The sequence below is a fragment of the Branchiostoma belcheri genome, unplaced genomic scaffold, assembly GCF_001625305.1.
Source record: "Branchiostoma belcheri isolate BF01 breed outbred unplaced genomic scaffold, Haploidv18h27 scaffold11, whole genome shotgun sequence".
Classification (NCBI taxonomy): domain Eukaryota; kingdom Metazoa; phylum Chordata; class Leptocardii; order Amphioxiformes; family Branchiostomatidae; genus Branchiostoma; species Branchiostoma belcheri.
In genome coordinates this window covers 2,035,071-2,056,502 of record NW_017802491.1, presented here as the reverse complement: position 1 = coordinate 2,056,502, position 21,432 = coordinate 2,035,071, and the positions used below count along the sequence as shown (strand labels likewise).

Sequence of the window (21,432 nt, the reverse complement as noted above, 5' to 3'; positions counted from 1 at the left end):
CTTATTGTATTTCTACTGGATGATTTTGGTCATTTGTCCACAATCTCGTGTTCTCAGATTTTTCTGAACATACTGGTACCAATTTCTCACACAACAGTTGTTCTTTCTGTACCCCACCCTCATTATTTCCCCGTTATGATGTTCAAATCTCTCCTTGTTGTGGGCCGATGTATGCTGTCAAAGGTCAAACTCATGAAGTATTATAACAATTCTGAATCCAAACTTTTTCACAAAGGTCCCATAGTATGTAACAATATCACCCAATTGCATGCATGCAAGGGAGGCACCCATTGCTGTGTTCTATCCATAACTTCTCAGTGTCTTTCACAGGTGCCTCAACAGAAGACGGAGACGTCCACCAGCCCATCCTGATGACAGAACTGTCCTCAGACCATCTGGATGTCTCCAGTGACACGGGCGAGGTTCTACAGAACAATATATCCTCCTCAGGTAGAGACAATCATGAGACAGCTGTCTAGTCAACATCCGGGAGTTACCATCATCCCATCCTGTCCTGCCAGACATGCAACTTGTATTACCTCATACGAAATAGCAAGCATTGGCCCTGGCCTCTCAACCTGTCATTCTGACAGCATTAGTGCAGGCCAACGGCCAGCCAATCAGATTCTCCTCTCAGATTTTGTTCCTGGGGAAAATTACCAGCCAATTGTGTTGTCTGTTAGTCTCAAGTAGCAAAGTGATTGGCTGGTAACTTACCAGTGGATTACAGCTGAGAAGGGTGGATTTCAGATTGATATGCCTAGCTAGGCCGATGCTTGCTCTCAAATGTGTATTGTGTAATACAAGATGTCCAGGATGGCAAAAAAAATTTCTTTTATTACACGAGCCTATTATGTGATCATGACAATGGTATCGTTTTGATGAATACTAGTTCTGTGAAAACAGGAAAGCCATAAAAATGCAGCAATATTTCAGAAGAGGGTGCATTTACCTCACCACGCTACAAAAAAAGAGCACATTAGAATATCATCTTAATTTATCTCAACCAATACTTCAGAGCCAGTTTAAGTGCTGGGACACTTTCTTCATCTCTATCTTAACAGAGACTGAGCAAGTTGTTCAGTCATTTTCCTGCAGGGTAAAAGGGGCGTGTGCAACAAAATAAGAGAGTTTTCTGACTGTCTGCTTGCAGCTTTGGCAGTCACTGCCAGTCAGGAACATTGATTACTCACAACAATGTTTTGAATTAATGATAATGGTGCCTTAGCTACTGCTGCTAGCAATGGTGTAATTCTGTGAGGTGTTTCAACTCTTCATGAGTTCTGAAGGCAATCCATTGGGGATGTATCATGGCTGGTAACAAAGAAAGATTTGTGTTATCTGTAATGTTGAAGACACAACCACCATAAGACTGGTGTAGTCCTTGTGTAGAAAGAACAATGGGATTTAGTGATGATGATAATCCATGAGCAGGAGAGAAAGATGATTGTGGTGCATGTGTCAAATAGCACAGTAGTGGAATCCCCCAGTAGGAGTTGTTTGGAAAAAATATGATCAGAACAGCATGTGTTCCAGAATTGAGGACAAGGGTTTTGTAGTGGATTGATGCCTTGTAAAATGAGCACTTTTCTGTGTCCACTAAGAAGCAAATAGCAAATATCTATGAGACAAAATATACTTTGCTACTTTCTATAAATCATAATATTTTGCTAATCAAGATCAAGATATCTTTTATGAGTACCTAACCATTATGTAAATATGATGTTTCTTCTCAGATTTAGCTGTATATGAAAAATGCTAATTCTTAATAGGGAAACCTATTGATCAAATAGGTCCTATGGACTGCTTGTCACCATAGCAAGGTGAAGATTACAACACTGTAGTGTTTGATCAGTTGCTTGATTGTTCATTCATGTGACTTTGTGATATTTTATGTCATATCCAATTACTACAGCTAAAGCTGCACACTACATTTGTACTGTACTTAACCCAAGTTCCCCTTAGGAATCATAATGATTTTAGTTTTGTTTGACTCTTTTTTTGTGAAAAAGACAAACATGAAATTCAACAACAGTTTTGGGTTTGGTATGTCTGTATACTAGTAGTGGTTTGTCCAGGATTCTAGGTCAAGGATTAGTAGGTTATGCCATCAGCCAACAAATGGTAACACACCAGGAGTGTGTGGTAACGCACCCTAATAGGTCAATTTGAGCCAAAGCAATCTGCACAAATACATTACATGGCACATGGTAGAAGCAAGTACTATAGAAAAACCAACCCAAATAAAACAAGAAGCCATAGGCGACAATTCTCCGTGAAGTATTATATATTGCAACAAAAAGAAGTAGCCATTGGCGACAATTCTCTGTGAAGTGTGATAAATCGAACAAAGAAAAATTGTTTAAACGCGCGTCGGCTCAGTCATCTTAAGACGCAACAACCAATCAGAGATGCGAGATGCCTACACGTGACGCGGGAAGGGCGCGCGATGCCCGAAATATTTTTGCGTCAATATTCAGCGCCGTGATTCAAGAGATTAATACCCGGAAACAATTTTTTTCTTGTTTTGAACGCATTAACATGCATTTACGCTAATCTAGTATGATTCAGGGTTACTTTTTTTTTAACCTGCCATGGCCAGATTATCTAAAGATGTGTGTATTGTGTGTACAATCTATAGAAAGAGAAATGTACATCAGGTCCGATCATCCGATTTTCACGTTTCGGTTTTTTGGACTCGGTTCATGAACGTATTTTGGTTTGGCTCCTGGAATGTGCGAAAAAAATGACTCCCGGGACTGTCTACAGGGAACACTCGCACATTCGCGGTGTATCAGGACAGCGCGACTGGTCGTCATTAGCGCAGTAACAGTTGCATAAACGGACGAAACCATTTCAAAGAAATGGGGATGTTTCGAAAATAAGCATTTACTCCAATATCAAAACAGCTACGGTAAAAATAAAAAGACGTGCATCATCCCGGACATAATGCAACACCACATGCGAAATTACACAGAAATGCGACGTACGGAAGAATGCGTTTTGGCTGCGAACATCTTCCAAAAAACTTGGCATCTCTTAACCATGGGCAAAAACATCTGGAACCACTTATAAAAACCACCCCGTATCTGCATGAACTTTTTTGAACCCCACTGCTATTCCAAACAACGCGTTTTTCTGGACCATTCCAATTCGCCTCGTAATTGTAGGGGTGCGTCTGCGATATTACATTGACCGCGAAAGCAGCAACGGCAAAAATACACATTCGTGCATCAACACGGGCATGCCCGCAGACGGCGTATAAAATTGCGTGCCGATTACACAAAGAGAACCCAGTGTTTTGACTGCGAACATGAAAAATCAGCCGATTACAACACTCCGTCCGGAGGTCCTGACCTCCTTCACGGAGTAATAACACATGACAAACCTCAAGTTACCTCCATGAAAAATGGTCTGGATGATGTGTGGGGGTATACTTCAAGATCCCCTGGATGGATTGCGTGTATTTTGCAGGTGTGTAGGTTGATTTTGGGCACCTGGTGATTGAACTTGGTACTGCAGTAGGAAATTTTAAAAATATCATTGGGCCTGGATGTTCTGTGCATCTGTAGTTGTTGCAATATTAAGGGTTTAGTGCTGCTGCCTACCCCTGTGTCAGGGACACCGGCAACAGTATCTTTTCTTGTTCGTCCCTGGTGGTCGAGGATGACCAATGGCCTTGGCTCATCACTGTCTCGGTTGATGGGTCTGGAGATGGTATAGTCAAAGCTTTGATAGTGAGTGAGTGGTGTAAATTTTGGCCCCCTAGCTGTTTGATGTGGCCTTTTGGTGTTTTTGTTTGGTCAGTGGGTAGGCACGTGAGCCTTTGTGTTTTAGCATGCATTAGCAGGTTCTCGTAGATCTGTATTTTTTTTTAAATCTTACACCCCTTTTTCTGACAGATTGATGTAGTATTAGTTGGATTGCAGGTCACTGAAATGGAAATGGTGTCTGTTGTATCACGTTTCTTAGCTGTAACGTCTGTGCTGTGGTAAGGCTTTAATATGGGTTTTATCTTTCATTATGCAGATGTAGACTTTGCATTGCCTGTGAACCCAAGAGTTGTCTCTGATGGTAGGTCATAGCCTGGACGTGGGTTTGAGTTCATGTTTGTCTCTTAACTGTGTGTATGTAACTGTTTGTATATTAACTGTGTCATCATCATCATCATCATTAACTGTGTACTTGGTATGTTGTATCATGGGAAAGAGAATCAGGCTTGGACAACATTTGTCTACTCGTGTGGGAAAAATACCTAACCTTGCAAGGAAAAGGATGGTAATTATATAAGTAGATGTATTTTGGCACGTGATGGTTATTGAAAAAATGTCAAATGCACTTAATTTGTCATGGAGGTATGGAGTCTCTAATCTATTGTTTTATATGTTTTTTATTAACAGTTGACAAAAACACGGAAGATGTGACATTGCACTCAAGTTACTTAATTTATAGTGCCACATTATGGGGTCTATTTGTTATATTTCAGACATCACATTAACACCAAAGTTAACAATCACAGATCGAGGTTCAAATTTAACTTTTGCACTGAATGGTTGTGGGTGCAAAATAAAGGAGGTGGGTTTGTAAGCCATCAAAAGTTCCCCTACTAAGTTACATTTATTTTATAACGTTATAGTGTCTGACTGTCTCTTATATTTCAGACATCAAAGTTAACAATCATAGATTGAGGTTCAAGTTTAACTTTTGCACTGGATGGTTGTGGGTGCACAAAAAAGGTGGTGGGTTTGTAAGCCACAAAAAGTTCCCCAACTTCATCTGTATTTTTCCACCTCTGCATTGACAGACAGTTCATCAACAGAAGATGGGGATGATCCACCGTCCTTACCCAGGATACAACTGCAGTCAGCCTTTCAGGACAGCTCCAGTGGTGGGGAAGAACCACGGAATCTGACTAATTCTAACTTCTAGCAAACAGAAGAAATGTTGTGCCTGCTTCAATTTTAACAACCTATGACAGAACTAGAAGTAATTCTGGGGTGATGGTGCCTTAGTTGTGGAGAAATGTCCAGCTTCAAATACATTATTACATGTCTGTTATGTCATCACTGTAAAGGGAATAGGTTTGAATAGATGGCTCAATGTTAGATCAAGGGGATTTGCAAAGGTATACATAAATGCACAAAAATATGTTTTGGGCTAATGTGAATATTTTACAGTTTGCTAACAATTGTTGACCCAATGTTTGGTGATGATTAAGTGATTTACTGATGCCTCCCTGTTCTTTGTGTGATTTAAGTGGTTTGCTGATGTTTCCCTCTCCTTGGTGCCGATTAAGTGGTTTGCTGATGTTTCCCTCTCCTTAGTGCTGATTAAGTGGTTTGCTGATGTTTCCCTATCCTTGGTGCTGATTAAGTGGTTTGCTGATGTTTCCCTCTCCTTGGTGCTGATTAAGTGGTTTGCTGATGTTTCCCTCTCCTTGGTGCCGATTAAGTGGTTTGCTGATGTTTCCCTCTCCTTGGTGCTGATTAAGTGGTTTGCTGATGTTTCCCTCTCCTTGGTGCAGATTAAGTGGTTTGCTGATGTTTCCCTGTCCTTGGTGCTGATTGTTGCATGCAGAAGTGACCCAATGTAGGTATCAATGGTTGTACCCCGGAGAGTGGGGCTAGAGTGAGAGGGTAGAAATTCTTGTGTTACATCTGGAGAATGAGTAGACGTGTATGAGGGTACGTCATGGATCTGGGAATAAAAAAGACTCACCTGAGACTACATGCCGTCTCTTGGCGATCTGTTATTTCAACGAACCTGTTACACTGATCAAGTGGTTTGCAGATGTTTCCCTGTCCTTGGTGTTGAAGGGTTCCATTCAGGTTTACAATGATCGACCTTTTTGTATGTTTTACCTGTCCTTGGTGATAGTATGCTGTTCTGTTGGTGTTTTGCCTACTCCTGGTCCAGTCTGGCTCCACCTACCTATAGTCATAACTTGTACTTGAGTATTCCATACAGCCCGCTTCCGCTGTGCGGCGTCCCTGCGATGCTGTTGTGTTACGCCTAAGGACGGTTATACTATCTACACACACAAAGATACCACATTCACACTGCAAAACCTCAGGTAGATTGTTTATTTTCTTTGTTGATTACTAGTATTGTCAACTAACTAATCACCTTAGTGCTCTAAAATCTACACAAGGAACATCTAACTCCGATCGCACCATTTATTTCTTACAGCAAAACATGCACAACACAAACAAGAAATCCCTATGCTCTATTATTTACTACGGAGAATACAAGCAAATATACGTTAGTAGTTTTGTGTAGAGGATTTTTCACTCTCCTATCACAACTCTCGTAATTCACTTTAAAAAATACAATTCAAGCCTTTACTATAAGGTGATCTAAGTATACTAAGAGAACTATGTATTCTTTTCATTAAGATAAGACATTTAGTAATAAAACAAGTCCTAAGCTTTCCATTTAACTTTATCGCTACATGTGTACGCATCATAGATCACTACATGTGTACGCTTAAAGCTAAAATTTCTACATGGCATTCTTACTGACTGCATATCTTCTTGGTCATACAGTTGTCTAACTACCTGTTGAGGTAAGATAGGGATCTAACTACCAGCAGCGCTGTTTTCTATGTTTACCCTCTATGGCTACCATTTTTTCCAACGATGCCTCGACAGCATCTATTTGACCAAAGCTAGAGACGGAAATGATGGTAGAATGTAGTTCACGTGTTGTTAAGCGGTGTGACATCACACGGTCTTACTGAACACTCTGGGAACCCAACACTCATCTTTTTCTATAATCACTTGCTAAATTTCGCCTTCGCGCCCTGACTAGTACTTTGTGCAACACCAGCATGTGTACAATGCTATAAGAACCCCATATGTTTGCGGATTACGCGATACCTGGGCGACTGACTTCATCCATGGACAGAATCAAGTCAGGAAAGAAAGGAACCTTGAAAACGTACCCGGATTGGGAGTGCGACTGAGAACCGCCTTTCGTTCACTAATGTACTTTGCACTTGCCCTCGTGAGGGCTGTGGGACACGCTACGCTGTGCATACATGTATCTCTGAGCTCCAGTCATCACTGAAAATGCATGGTAGGTTCCTTCCACTGTTCTTGCTAACCTTCCTCTCTATAGTAGCACGTCCTTGAACATGTTTAAGTCAAGAATGAATGGTATATTGTACGTGTAGATTTTCAAAACCTGACTAGCAATTTAGCACGTCCAAGGCAATCTTACGGGAGTTGCATAGAGCTACGTGACTTGTGTTTGTGGTTCAGACATTTTCACTAGAAAGTTTTCCTCGTGTATTTGTAAACTGCGGCACCTGATTACTACTTCGCCATTTCCATGATCATGTAGCTGAATGTATATATCGACCTTTGCAGGTGCCTTTTTCTCAAACAATGCATGGATCGTACGGCATTATAATCTTTACTCATATGCAGCTATTTTCAACGAGAGTGGACTTCCCATTCCACACTCTAATCTATTTGCAATGTGTGAATGAGGTTTAAATACTTCGGGACTTGTGACAGCAGCAAATGTGAAGCAATAAACAAGAGTCAACTGCCCCCTATCAATGGCAACAGGAAGCGCAGCACCTGAGTAATACTACCGGTAGGTCTCTTCTTCAATGGGTATCTAAGACCGGTAAACACTTCAATTAGAAGCGACGTGAACTTGTATGTTGTACCAACTACTGTTGTCTGTCTGGAATTGCGATTATGCAATGTATATATTCCCGTGAGTCGTGTTTAGAGTAGAGAACATCATGTCAACATTGCGCGCTACCCATGTATCCATTCCCGTGAGAGAGAGGTCACTATTTACGCTGCTTGGACACTGCTGGAAGAATCTAGTTACGATGTCTTACCTATATATACCACTGGTGACACCATCAGTTTTTCATCATCATTATGAGCCTCCTGTGATACAATCCGTGGCACACGACTGGGTGTAGAATATATACTATTGTAAAAGAAGAAGCGTCTTTGAAATCTGTGCCTAGAAGAGTTGTGGATTGCACAGGGACGAGGAACTAGTTAGCTACGAAAATCGTGGAAGGATGTTTTGTACGCTGTCACTTTGGCAAGCGATTCACCTTTTCTAAGTTTTTAGTGCTGCATTTGGGTTTGATGGACAACAAAACTTATGAAGGATAGTTGATAATGCCTTGCCTTATGGTAGTGGATAGTTCTATGCTGTAGCGTGTGGCTGGAAAGAGTTGAACACAGGGCGATCACATGACTGTTAGTTAACCACTGCACATGCGGAATGTTCACCCACTTCGTACTGAAATGATACACTTCGCTGATATCGTAAACGATACTCGGAGACAACAATTGTATACGCCATCCGCTTACTTTTATAATCAAGGAAAAACTAGGCGACAATCTGATGGGTAAGTTGTTGCCTATGGATTTAACATTACGTGAACATACCGGATGTACTGTGTTATCATCGGGCGACTTTTTCCCTATCGACCCCTGTCATCCCTGTAATGGGGGTTGTTTCGCATTGCATAGACGTAGGAAGGGAGAGGCTTGCAACGTTCTCGCAATCTAACGATCCCCTTGTCATGTAGCGACTTCAGTGCTTTATACTCGTTGTACATCTTGTGTGGCCCTTGTTCAAAGTTGTAGCGGCTCCTCCTCTCGTAGTAGTGGTAGGGCAGGCGGTTGCCCTCTCTGTCGTGGTTGGAGGGGTAGAAACCGTAAAGCGCCACCTGGCGGCACACAGAGGCTGCGATGGTGTACATGCATAGGCCAGTCGTGAGGCGAGGCACTTCCAGCTTGCGAGTGTTCCAGAACCTGCGAAACATGAAACAAGTCCGCCGACATTATTAGCTGACTTAAGTGAACAAAATCGCCTGGACATTTTCGACAGAAATATACAAAACTTCGCAAACATTTGATCAGGTGTTACCGAACTTTCCGTTCTGTAAACATCATTCCTCTTTTATTCTGTGTGGCGGAAAGTCACAGTTCACAATATGAAACCAGAAGTCTATAGAACGGGTAGTTAATGTTCACTTCTGTAAGATGTTGTCTTAAAAGGACTTACTTGAAGATTGCCCTGGTGACCTCTTTAGTCGGATACAATGGCTGCAAAGGCAGTCCGTTCAACCTCTCTCCCATGAGAATGGAATTTAACAAGTTCACTTCCCGCTCTCCCATCTTGGACACGAAGGCGGGGATCCACAGAAAGCCGTCCCCGATCTCCTGCAGTCGGTTGATGAACCTTCTCCTGCTGTTTTCAGAGTTGACGCGGTTGTAGTACGTCTTGAGGACGCTAGGGTTCATGGTAGTGAAGTTCGTACGGGTCCCCACGTCCTCGTGGTATCGCGAGATCGGCGCGAGATTACAGCGAAACACGAAGTCGGCAGTGTCGATCTCGCTTCCGCATTTGCTATCCCTGAGGAGAAACAAGACGTACGTGACATCATCAACCGTACGATACTAAATGCACCTGACATTGACGTATGAACGTGAAAAATGGCGTAATTACCAACCAACCAACCAACCAACCAACCAACCAACCAACCAACCAACCAACCAACCAACCATCCAACCAACCAATTAAACGACAGTGTAGTATGACCCCTGACATGACACTTACCTGAGTATACCGCCATTCCCCACTACTGCGCATGTGTTGTAGAACTTCCCGTCGAACGGTGACGTTTCGGGCAGCAGGACGTACATTGGTCCAGCCAGCGTGACGTAATGCTGCGGCTCCACGTCATACACGATCTTCTTCCCCACTTTGGCCGAGCTCTTGGTGAGGGAGATGTCCCGCTTGATGTGACACTCCTGTTCCAACTCTTCCCTGTGTTGAAACAATATGCATTCTGTTGTATCATACGTACATTAGTCATTGAAAACAAAATACTTATTTATCACAAGAAGAAATTTTGATCAAAACTTAGAAGAGCCAATACAAATAATTTTTACAATGTTTTTAGTTTACTCTTTATACTTTAAACAATAAAAAAATACGCAAACAAGTAAGTATAAATGAAACAACAATACAAGGGAGGCCGAAAGCTCAAAACATGTATGCAAATACAAATGTATAATAATCCCTTGCCGAAAGCTCAACAAATATATGCAAATATAATAAAGGACTCTCTTAACAATTCAAATAAATCAATTAAACAACAGAAATATATTAGGTAAATAAGTGAATTAACCAATAGGAATATTATGAAAACACAGTACAACAAGCCGCTAGGGAGCCAAAAATCTAATCATTTTGAGGTCTAACCAAGACCTACACATATACCAAGTTTCATGGCAATCCATCCAAGGCTTCTTGAAGTTATCGTGATAAACCACATACATAAAAACAAACAAACAAACAAACACACATACATGCAAACGCTGCCCAAAACAGATGATAAATCACCATTCATGAAAAGACAAGCCCACCTGAAGTTCGCTGCGGCCTCCTCGTCTAGCGTCCAGGGCTCCTCGGTGGGGAGGGCGGGGTATGTCCAGTTCCCGGTGGTGAGGAGGGACTTGGTGCCGTACATGGTGTTCCTGACCACAGAGAAGCACATGCTGCATGAGCACACACGTACACACAACCATCAGCATGCACGGTCGGCGCCAGACACAACTCAAGGCAAATACTAGTACAACATTGACGTGCAAAAAAAACGAAGCATTTATCAATGGTGAATCCCTCAGCTGATCAGGGCACAACGGCACAACAGCGATCAGCATTACCATTACATCTTGGTACTAGTAATTGATTTACCACACATCCTATATATTAGGAGTGGAATATTCTTTCGATCATTTTTGTTATTAAAAAAATCTGCAATACAAAGCTATACATTCTTGCCTGACTTGAGTACTGATGGTCAAGCGCAGGGCGCTTTCTAGCTTGTATTTATCTATCGGTTTTTTATCTATCTAGTTTTGATTGCTTCGTCGTAATAACACAGTGATTTACTCGCAGTGTGTGTTTGCAGCTCAGAGGAAAACAAAGAAAGGGTCTGTCCCCGTGAAACAAGTCAGTCAAATGTCGATCGGAGCAATTGCAATGCCAGCCTGCACATGCCTTCCCCATCCTGTTTACTCACTATCACTGGCAGCTTGCCCGCGAGTCACAGTAAGGAATCTGACTACCAACTGCGACTTGTCAACACTCCTCAGCAAACAACTGCGTGGTGTAAACAGCTGTGAATTACGATCTAGAATCCCCGTCTATGCTGGCAACTAGATCTTACACCTGTTTTAGAATCGATATAAAAAAAAAAAACTCATGTACACTAATACCCCATGTGCCGCACACAATGACCTACAGTCGAATTCGGTACACCGTGTTTCTACCGACCTATAGAAATACAGCACTATATATCTAAACTGGGTGCATATGGGCGATATGGGCGAAAAAGAGTTAAACAAAGGTCCATACGTTGTCCAAAATGACTTTATTTCTAATTTTGATCCTACACTCCAGACTGCACGTATATTTACGTCACGCTCGGCAGAGTCTGTCATCAATCTGTTTAATATTAAGTTCCATTATGTAGCAATGATTAAGACTGATCGACTGTAGTTAGATTAGATAATCCAACATCAATTTTACCATGCATATAAACAGGATGGGGCAATCAAGCATGTAATCCTGTACACTATTTCATGGGGTATGGTGGATGTACTGGGATTATAGTCGAGTGGAAATCTACATAAGGGACGAATGATAGTAAAATGTCGGCGCCGATTTTTCTTTTCTGTTCCAGCCAAATATTGTTTGAGCGTATATCTTCAATAAAGTGCAATGATTGCGTGGTTGAATGATTATTCCATATTCTGAAAATGATCCAATGATACTACACGTACAGGGCTGGCACTTTTTTCTATATTCAGGTTCACAAAACGGTAGAAAAGGTAAAAAAAAACATCACGACAGGTTCTACAAAAACCGCAGCGTTAAAAAGTCAAGAGAGAATGTTGGGTCTGTAAGCAGCGCGTACACGGACCACACCGGCGGCATGTTCGGGAGGAGATAAGGGCCGTTATCATCCGGGCTCTTCCGCTTGTTGGCCAGTATCTTAACGAGACGCCATAATGGATTACGTCCCTGATCAAGGGCAGGGTAGAACAGGGCAGGGCGGCGCGAGTTCTGCTCAGAAAGAGCGGGAAAATGCGCGGTTACAGGGTAAGACAGTACGGAGCGGTGTTTATCAAACCTCTCTGACGGACAGTTGGGCTCGTGTGAGGGGGAGGACAACTTTGTACTTAGTATGTTTTGTGTATATGATACAAGATTCAGTCGCACAGCTTAGAGCAGAGGAACGCGATCGACATAAATGATGGGCGGTAGGTAGCTAGGACCTTAGGGGTTCAATGATTAGGCCTTGTCAAAGATCAAAATTGTGTTTCTTTACGCTGTAACATACTTGTAAACTTCCAACAATTCTTTTTAATGCGCAGGATTTTTAAAATTTTGACAGGTCCTTCACTATGTTTTTCCAATATCTATCATTCAGTACTTAGGAACAATTTGGGACACATACGTGAGATGCCCTGGGGCCCGGGAGGGAATCTCCGCAGGTTTGGCCAGGCTACCGGTACCCTACAGATACCCGATCACGAGAGGCCCGCAGGGGTCTGAAGTCTTGGGGGAAAATCGTATATTCTATTTGTGTTTCTTGTCAAAGTACTGTTTTGTCACGTAATGGGGGTTAAACCCTTCTGAGTTGCCTGTTGGCTCCGTTAGATCATTGTGTGATGCTTTCCAACGCGCACAACAGACAAACAGACGCACCGCGCATATTTATCGGCGAACTTGATAGCCTACCATCTGCTCCTCATATGCGTATCGGAATTGGGCCGCCGCTACGCAGGGATGCACAAAGGCTCGCCGTTCCACTTTACGAGCACATCTATGATTCACGTAATGCCCGGACCTACATGTAGTCGTAACGCCGTGGTCTCAGCGTTTGTGTGACAGTGGTCCAAACCCACGAACCAATCATACATTTCAAATGCCACTTCATACGTAGATATGACATTGTGCGTATTAGCGTGTGCTTCCCTGCGCAATGCCGGAGCGGCTGCTGGGTCAATCGGGCCGGCTGAACCAGAAAATGGTCATGTATTAATCAGTGCCTATCGATTTTACCCTAATCAGCGCTTAGTTCGCTCCGTAGGCGGCGTTTCCTCTGCCCAATATCACAAATCAGGCCGAGAAAACCTTCTTTTCTGTAACATTAGCAGGAGTCAGAAATCTTACCTGCAATTCGGACTAAAACTTCCTGCAAATACCTAAGGATTCCCTAAGCCATTGTTTTCCCTGCTATTTCTTAGCGCTTAAATTTAACGCCAACTCTTCTTGCAAGCCACGAGTGATCTAGGTTAGAGTACCCTGCTAACTTGCAATGCACGGGTTTTAATTGCAAAGGGCGACTTTTAAACAATCTTAAATCTATAAATTGCAAGTCATCAACTGCATGCCGAAACCACATCTGAAGTAGCATGATGTTCGCAGGTGCTCCATTTTCCATCAAAACTTCTCTCACTTTCACATTGTGTATTTCGGGTATGTGGCCTGATGTTTAGCTGACCCATATCTGTGCAAGCCCGGGTGCCATCCTGTTACATATATGATGCGCTTGCGATCATGCGATGCGCTTACGATCTTTTCCCTAGCTAGGCGATTGTTCTGCACGTCTAAGATTTCAGAAGATCGGGGTGCGATAGTTTACTTTTTAAAATATTTCACCCATCTCTCCTCAAATTCACGGTGCTGAAACCCCCTCGCGATCGTACAACGTACTAGTATGTGACCGGGGCTTTAGTTTGCCTTCTATTTTCGCTACCACCACGCAAGTCGGACCGGACGTAATTTGACCAGGATGGACCAGTGTGTATATCATACCCTCAGAACAGACTAGTGGTACAGGTTTGGAAGCTGTTGTCTGTCCCGAGTACTGGGCGGCTTCCTCCCGATGCCGCAATGAGCACTGATTCATCATCCCTGTCGGAGGAATGGGGTTTTCATTCAGAGGACAAGCAACCCATAATCCATCAACATCGAACAGCTTCATACGTGTAATTACGCTGTAATGGCGGTGCTTTTTGTTACCGAGTCCCGGACGGAGAGGCCAACGTCGTAATGATATACTGCCATTTTTTGTATGATAATTATGGCTTCTTTTGCAGAGACAGGCATCAAGCATTTATCGGAAAATTGGATACAAGTCTTCCTCCAATGATAAAGCTTTAAAACGTACACTGGCGACAGTACAAATCAAAAAGAGACATCCTCTGTTTCAGATCAATGCCCAGATGTTTTAATAGCGTGCGTTTTTTTTTCTATCAGGAGGTTGTCATCGCAAATCCTGCCATCTATCATTTCTGAATGACGCGCACGTGTATTGTCAGTACGAGCACGTGGCTTATCGATTGCTATCTATGAAAGGACCACATTAGGAAGAAAGGAAAAATGACATGCCCTGCTCTACATTTGCACTGTCATGTCAAAGGGTGAGTCCTTTTCGAATTATCCAAAGCATTTACGTGCAGCGAACCTCCCGGAAATCTCATAAAACTGCAAAATGATGCTATATAAAGAACATCTGTAGACTGTATGCTACCAGGAGCATTAAACATTAATGGTGAGCTTGTCAGGCACCTGGCAGACTCGCCTGCAGATGACTTTTCTTTTGTACCGAGTCGGGATAAAACCTACAGCTTGGCGGCGACGTTTCAATGTCACCTTTATCTGAGAGTGTTGGTTTGAAACACCGGGGAATGATAAAAAGGGTAATGCGCCCCCTGTGTCATATGAGTTACTTCCAACCTTTCCCCACGTCCAATTGTAGAAAATGGAAAATATATTCACGCAAAAATACAGCCCTAACGATTTCAAAAGGCATGCATAAAGAGTAACATTTCAAGCCTTTGGCACATCGCATTTTTGTGCATTCGTCATATTACTCTGTTCATGTTCCTGTGTGAGGTTATTCTACGTACGAATCTTCAATGATCTGATCTATAAACGAACCTTTCAGTTGAATTTTATCCTCTCTCATAAACTTGTGTTTCTCTTGACTGTACCGGACCACGCTTTGTAAGTTGAAAGGCATCCCAAAGGAAAAGCTGTAGTTCTATTTCTGCGAACTACACAGCTCCAGATGCGAGTGAAGGCAGGCGCCGCCCGTACATTTCTGCAAATGTCGAGTCGATATCAATTCTATTGTGTGGCCCTCCTGGCGTGACACACACAGCGTAAGGAATACTGATTCTGACGTAACCACATTTATCACGCCTTTATTTTCCTCGTCAGGGGAATAATGCCGTCCCGTAATCAACCATGATAGAATAAGGCAAGTCTCTCTCTCTGGCTATTTTATCCTGCTCCAATTCCTTTCGTGGCTACACAATTTGCACCGATTTTCAGCTGCGCTCTGCCGATAACGTGATTTAATATCACAACGCTAATTGTTCGTACTGGCAGGCACTAGGAAAGTATAAGTTTTATATGAAATTTAGATGATGAATATGGTCTTTAAAGTTTTATGACGTCGTGAGAGAATTCCATTGACGTAAATTCTTTTATCTTGATTACATCTGCGACTTCCGGTTTCATTTATATGACAATCACTGCTATGTTATTAAGTAGCATATATTAATGTACAAATCTGAAAGAAAAGTTCCTGGGTTTTACCCGTTCTTTATCATAGCGGAGTGTATGAGAATTATAACTTCCTGTAGTTATATCTGTATATGTATATATAGCCGGTATAACCGCCCTTCGGCGCAACACACCAGCTTCGCAGGCACGCGGCGCGGCGGCAGTATAAAAGTTTCTCATATGTATAAGGGTTTAACATCGATCTGTTCTTCCTTCCCTCTCTTAGCTTTCAAATTGTAACCAGTGTTCTTGGTCTGGAGAGAGACCAGTATTCAATGTCATAAGCTGACGGCTTGGCAACCACTGAATCTGTTCATTGAGCAGGGGATGTAAAAACATGTTACGGGGTTTATTTTAGATCCGTCCCTACGGTGGTCGCAGCAGGCGTTCTGATATACAAGACCGATACATAGTTTGTTGGGATCGTCGCGTTCCAACATTTGCTCTCCGCATGTCAAGACAAAACTGTCAATAGAGCGGGCCCAACAGCAGGTCTGGCGACCGGCCAAAGCCACAGGACTTCTCTGGGCACAGGGCGAGTATCGGCTGTCAACAATGACAACACTGCCGTCCGCCCATGTTAGTGCGAATACAAATGTACAGTACATTGTTAATCAATCTTACAGTTAACTGTTGGACGATATCTTGTGCTTTTTGGGTTTGCTGTCGGGCACAGGCCTTCATAGTTTGCTCAAATCTGTAGGCGTGCTGGGTAGATTATGATTGCAATGGATACAGCAATCAATTCTATTCCGCTTCTATCAGTATTGCATATATACCATGCATAGACTTGTGAGTGACACTGGTGCCTGTAACAACATATATAACTACTGTGCAGTTCCTATGCCAAGTTTAAACTGAATCCTGTCGTTATCGTATCTCCTTAACTGTTCCAGAAGTGCATTTCTGGAGTGCTGTCGACACGTTGCCTGGATACCGTCCATCGGACAGTAATGTCACGTACTGGGATATCGGGGCGGCAGTGCACGATTTGGAATGAGGAGTTTAGGTCCAAATTGCCTGATCGTTAAACTCCGGAATTGGTTGGCGTAGGGGGCAGGAAGGAGCGGCCGTTTGACGGAGAGGTTGAAAATACGGAATTGCCCTGGGTGTTTCCGGGACCGGAGTGTGTGTGTTGAGATTTTGGGGAGAGCGTGGCGCGGGGGCGGGTACAGGCGCTGCCGTGAATGCTAAATAAGACCGCAAGGTCAAGACAGAGGACACCGCACTGACAGTTCACACACATCGATTATGAGTGGTGGGCAGGCCCCCTCCCCCCTCCCCATGGAAGTCGGAACAAAGAAGCCGGTACCTGATGTGATAGTCCACATACTCCTTGTACTGTGTGTATCCTTGTCCCAGAGTGACGGCCACGGTTGTCATGGTAACGAAGATGAGCAGTCGTCTGCATGTGTCGTTTCGGTTCTGCTTGGTCAGGATGATGTTGTCGAGGCGAATTTTGGTCATGTGTGCCGGGCCATGCCGTCTGGACCTTTTAGTCATGGTGAGATGCGAGAACAAAACGATACCGCTTCCATCCCTCCTCGTAAATAATCACCGGCGCCGGGTAGCGCCTGCCCTCGGCCCAACTCGCGCTGTCCTCCGCGGGGCTGCGGAGGGGAAGGTGGTGCTGCCTGTGCGCGTCATCCCCCTACCATTGCATCCACCTGCAAAACATTACACAGAATTCGAACTGACCTGCTGAGGAATGGATTTTATAAGGCGATTCTCTATCGGGATGTGCATTACACCGACCGCTGATACCCTGAATCCCTCACAGCTTGGGAGCGGAGCGGGGGGATGCGTTCTCATAAATATTCATGAGCTGGAAACGACATCCCGGATATGGGAGTTCCAATCGGATGGTCCGCGCGCGCACAAGCGGGAAATTGCATTCAAGATTTTCTGAAATTTAGTAATGATATTGCGTCAATCCCTCCTGCGCTGACGCCGGCGTGTCCGCGCGCCTCACAACGGCAAGGTCACCGCTAGGACGGCGGTATCGACCCGCGGAACGGTCATCCCGGGGAGGACACTCTGCGGAACCGGGTGGATTCGGGGTAAAAGGTTTAACATGATGATGTTTGTCATGCATACCTGTGCCAGTCACACACATTACAGCTAACCTAACCTTAGTCTGGACTTAACTGCAGTTCCTCGTTCCCCTGGAACTGTAAAGGACAATTTGACCCAACACTAAACGTGAAAGTTGTTTCTATGGTGTTTGAACATGGCTAGCTGAGAGCCAGGAACACGCAGCCGAGGCAGTTCCAAAAGCTAAAAAGAGTTAGTTAAGACTGGGGTGAACGTGGTGACAACAGGTTACTGGTCTATGTTCTCTCACTTCTACTACAGCTCATGACTTTTGAGTAAAGCGATGGTCTTGTTCTGTTGTAAAACTAGTAACTGATGTAGCTAAACATATTTTGCTCCTGGTGGGCAACTCATTCGAGCGTCCATCAGACCTTCCTAAGGGGTTTTGGATGGCAAAATTCGGTAGGGTCAATGATTGGCCAGGTAAATGTGCTGCCGTAAAGGTTAACTCGGCTGGCAAATGATTTTTCCAGCAGCCATCGTAGTTATCCAAAGTTGATAGAGACTACACTCATCCTCAGCAAGGACCTGGGTCCTGTTCTAGCTAAAGCTGCCTGACTTGTGGTGGGAAAACCGGACACTGGACTCCGCCGTTGTCGGTGCTCGATGGTTATTCGTGGTTTTGTAAGGTGAAGGTTTCCAGACACCTTATCAGTACAAATGGCCGCCCTCTCCCGTTTCCCTGTTTTCCTCCTTGATTATGTAACACGGCGGGCCGTTTTTTGCTCCAAACGGCAATACCAATTCAATTACCGCGGCCGAACCGTCCTTATCTGTCCGCTAATCACAGGGTTACGCGCCAATGACGCATGGCCGGGCCTGGATGTACAAGTGGAGGCACCCATACTGGGTCGGACAGATGGCTATCTAGTCCAGGAAGACTACGCTTTAACCACATTCAATTACATCTGCAGCGATGGAGTTAGACGTTTACGAGCGCGCATTCCTTCGTAACATTAACTTTGTATTGTTTTATTACATCCTTCTTGACATGAAAATTACACACCTGTTTTGTAAGACGGTCGAGAGTCACAGCTACTGTAAAGGTTGAGAAAATTAGATAGGATTATTCTAAACTGCAATGAAAAGGAAAGATATATAAATGCCAACATGATCAGCTGCAAACATAATATTTTACGCAACTAAAATAGAATATATATCAATATTAGCTCTTCAAAATGTCACTGACGTGCGCCTTTTGAAACTTCATTTAGAATTCTCATAACTATCGGAACACTACACCTTAGCCAGATGGCACCGCGGTGGTATCGTCCTGAAATTGAACTTGAGGACGGTATTCAGGCCGGGGAAATGTCGGCTCATCCTCAGAACTAGTTCCAATTTGCCGCTAGGGCCGTTTACGGCGGGAAGTTGCACAGGCGATGTTCCCGAGTGCTGGAGCGGCTGCTAATTTGTTGTGCCGCCGGGCGAGTAATTGTGAAGCACGAAGGCATGACGTTCGTTCGGAGGGACACATTTGTGCACATGTGTGCGGGAGACGCCGGCCCGGGGGGATACTAGCCTCCTGTGCAGGCCTCCGGGCGGGTGGGAGTTTCGATACTGCGTTTTGTAGAATTTTTAACGTGTTCTTTTGCAGGTTATCCTACAGCCATCCTACAAACATTCTCTGGGCGGCTGGTAGTAGGATGGCCGGCAAAAGAATGCGTTAAATATTGTACAAAACGCAGTATCAAAACTCCCACCCACCCGGAGGCCTGCACAGGAGGCTAGGGGGATGCCGGGTAGTCCTCTCACGGTGCTGAATAGGGAATCATCAAGCAGATGTTGAGATGGAAATTGGAACGTTTTTCTGCTGCCGCGAGTGGATATTTGCGTGTCGTAAAAACTTTTCAACCTGACATCTGCTTGGAGATTACTATATAGACACATTGTTGATCGTTTACTGATTATTTAAATGTTCCTAACATACTTGCAACAGAAAGTGTGCTGTATTGGGTGTTGTATAAATTGAGAAATAAACACCAACCTTTATTTGTATAAGATTACGGCGAGCCCCAATTAACAACCGATACCTATGGATGAGATATGTAATGTTCGATACCATTTAGCAGCCTCCCAATGATGTTGACAATGTTCTATCAACTAACCTCTTAAAAGTTTGGATATTCAGTTAGTTTCGAGTGTGCCATTGTTGACTGACAAATCACTGAGTGACATATTCCTGAAATTGATAATTGCTATTCTTTTTGTCATTGTGAAATGGAATGTGGAATATTGTATAACCTGTCTGTATTTAGATCGCAGGTTATTATCAAACGCGTTAGTTGTAATTTTTCAAAAGAAATGTAGCAAACATTTTTACAGTCGAAATAAACTGTACGCAACCCCACCCGCGCCCCTTCCCAGGTCTCCGACAAAACGCGGCGAATTGACAGAAGTGTAAGCCTGTGCTATTGACTGGAAGAAGACATACTGCTCACAGTGGATAAAAATCAATTCCGAGTCCACGCGTGCATATAAATCAGCCGGGATTTGTTGGCAAGAATTCCGACACGCACGGGGTAGACTATATAACCTTCAGTTTATGTCAGGCGTGTCAGAGGTCAGCCATACGTCACCAGGCGTGAGGAATTATGGGCCACATGTGGTCAGTCTGCCAACTGTTCACGTTTCTCCCTGTCCGGGGTACTGAAGTGGAAATCCAATACATCAAATACATGGGGAAACTCGGACTGAATATGTAGCAAAACCTTATTTACGGCCATGTTTCCTCCTTTTCATATTCCTGCCGATATAAAAGTGTTATTTGCTTCGATATGAAATAACATATTTGCAGGTGAACTGTATAACAAATATGAAAGAAACATGTTTTTCTAGGACATATATTCAAAATTGCATCCTATGTGAAATATGCACACTTCAAATTTAGTGAACAGTGTTTTAGTAGGTAACTCCATATACAATACACTTGTAAGCTAAAAGAGTTCCTGTCTCCACATTTTTTACGTTTAAAATGTTGAACAAAGCCGTTAATATTGTAAATGGAACAGCCGTAGCGCTCACTTAGTGCTCGCAGGCACGTGCTAACGATGGGCGGTAAAGCCTTTTTACGAACATCTGTCCGCTCGATGCCAGTTTGTGAGCGGCTCTGCGTATTATCGAGTTTAGTCGAGAGGAAAATTGAAGTTTGATAATGACCCTAACCTCTGTTTTTCGGGACGAGAGGAAATTGATTCTGGACCGCACACCGTTCTTTTCCAATAACGTTAACCCGTGTGAATGTCCGGCTTCTCATAACGTACCTTAGTGATGGGGTCCCACAGGGTGTTCCTCTCGACCCTCCATTCAACTAATTCAACCAAGCATTGCCCTGAATCACTGTCGTCTTCGGCTCTTGTGTCGTCTGAGGTAGACACACGTGGAAACAAGCGATCCCGCCATAAATTTCTATTGCGTAGCACTTAGAAATCTTGCCAAGATATAGGAAGAGTACACATTTGCATGCATACAAAGTAATAATTGAGTTTTCCTCAATTGCCTGTACAACCATGGAGTTCTAACTCTATGGTACAACTCATTTGAATACATTGTCTTTAAAATATAACAAGAAGTCAAATCAGCACGCGTCTAAGCCTTGCTGCTATATCATATGTGCCTTGAGTCGTTGATATGAGTTATTGTTGGGTAGAATTACATTAATGCTTACGCCCAACACATTTTACTGGTGTTCCGATGTATGTC

At 43.5% G+C, this 21,432-nt stretch overlaps 2 protein-coding genes across 4 annotated transcripts in view; one reads left to right on the top strand and one right to left on the bottom strand.

Moving 5' to 3' along the window:
- Positions 1–6,459, top strand: part of LOC109484213 (sodium-independent sulfate anion transporter-like) — a 19,119-nt gene extending 12,660 nt beyond the window's left edge. Inside the window, exon 19 of one of the 2 annotated variants that reach the window (XM_019787465.1) lies at positions 4,805–6,459. In XM_019787465.1, coding sequence (XP_019643024.1) covers positions 4,805–4,929 — 125 coding nt within the window. In that variant the 3' untranslated portion in view covers positions 4,930–6,459. The remainder of the gene's footprint in view (positions 1–4,804) is intronic. The other variant, XM_019787474.1, reaches the window with a different exon arrangement.
- Positions 6,460–6,474: 15 nt separating this feature from the next.
- On the bottom strand, positions 6,475–17,431 carry LOC109484261 (CMP-N-acetylneuraminate-poly-alpha-2,8-sialyltransferase-like). Of its 2 annotated transcripts, none has more exons than XM_019787522.1 (5): positions 16,949–17,431; positions 10,416–10,547; positions 9,604–9,813; positions 9,049–9,399; positions 6,475–8,795 (listed from the first exon to the last, which is right to left on the bottom strand). In XM_019787522.1, exons 1-5 carry the CDS (start codon positions 17,137–17,139, stop codon positions 8,462–8,464), a joined length of 1,218 nt encoding a protein of 405 aa, XP_019643081.1. In that variant the 5' UTR covers positions 17,140–17,431; the 3' UTR covers positions 6,475–8,461. The 2 variants fall into 2 exon arrangements, with proteins under 2 accessions (XP_019643081.1, XP_019643086.1); XM_019787527.1 differs by having other exon boundaries at positions 10,416–10,526; positions 16,949–17,429.
- Positions 17,432–21,432: the final 4,001 nt, after the last annotated feature.

Bases quoted from the DNA above. Each gene is read 5' to 3' on its own strand.
- LOC109484261 (XM_019787522.1), bottom strand. From the start codon at position 17,139: ATGACTAAAAGGTCCAGACGGCATGGCCCGGCACACATGACCAAAATT. The intron at 9,814-10,415 runs GTGGGCTTGTCT...GTTTCAACACAG, and splicing joins GAGGCCGCAGCGAACTTCAG to GGAAGAGTTGGAACAGGAGT. The intron at 8,796-9,048 runs GTAAGTCCTTTT...CATGTTTCGCAG, and splicing joins GTCACCAGGGCAATCTTCAA to GTTCTGGAACACTCGCAAGC.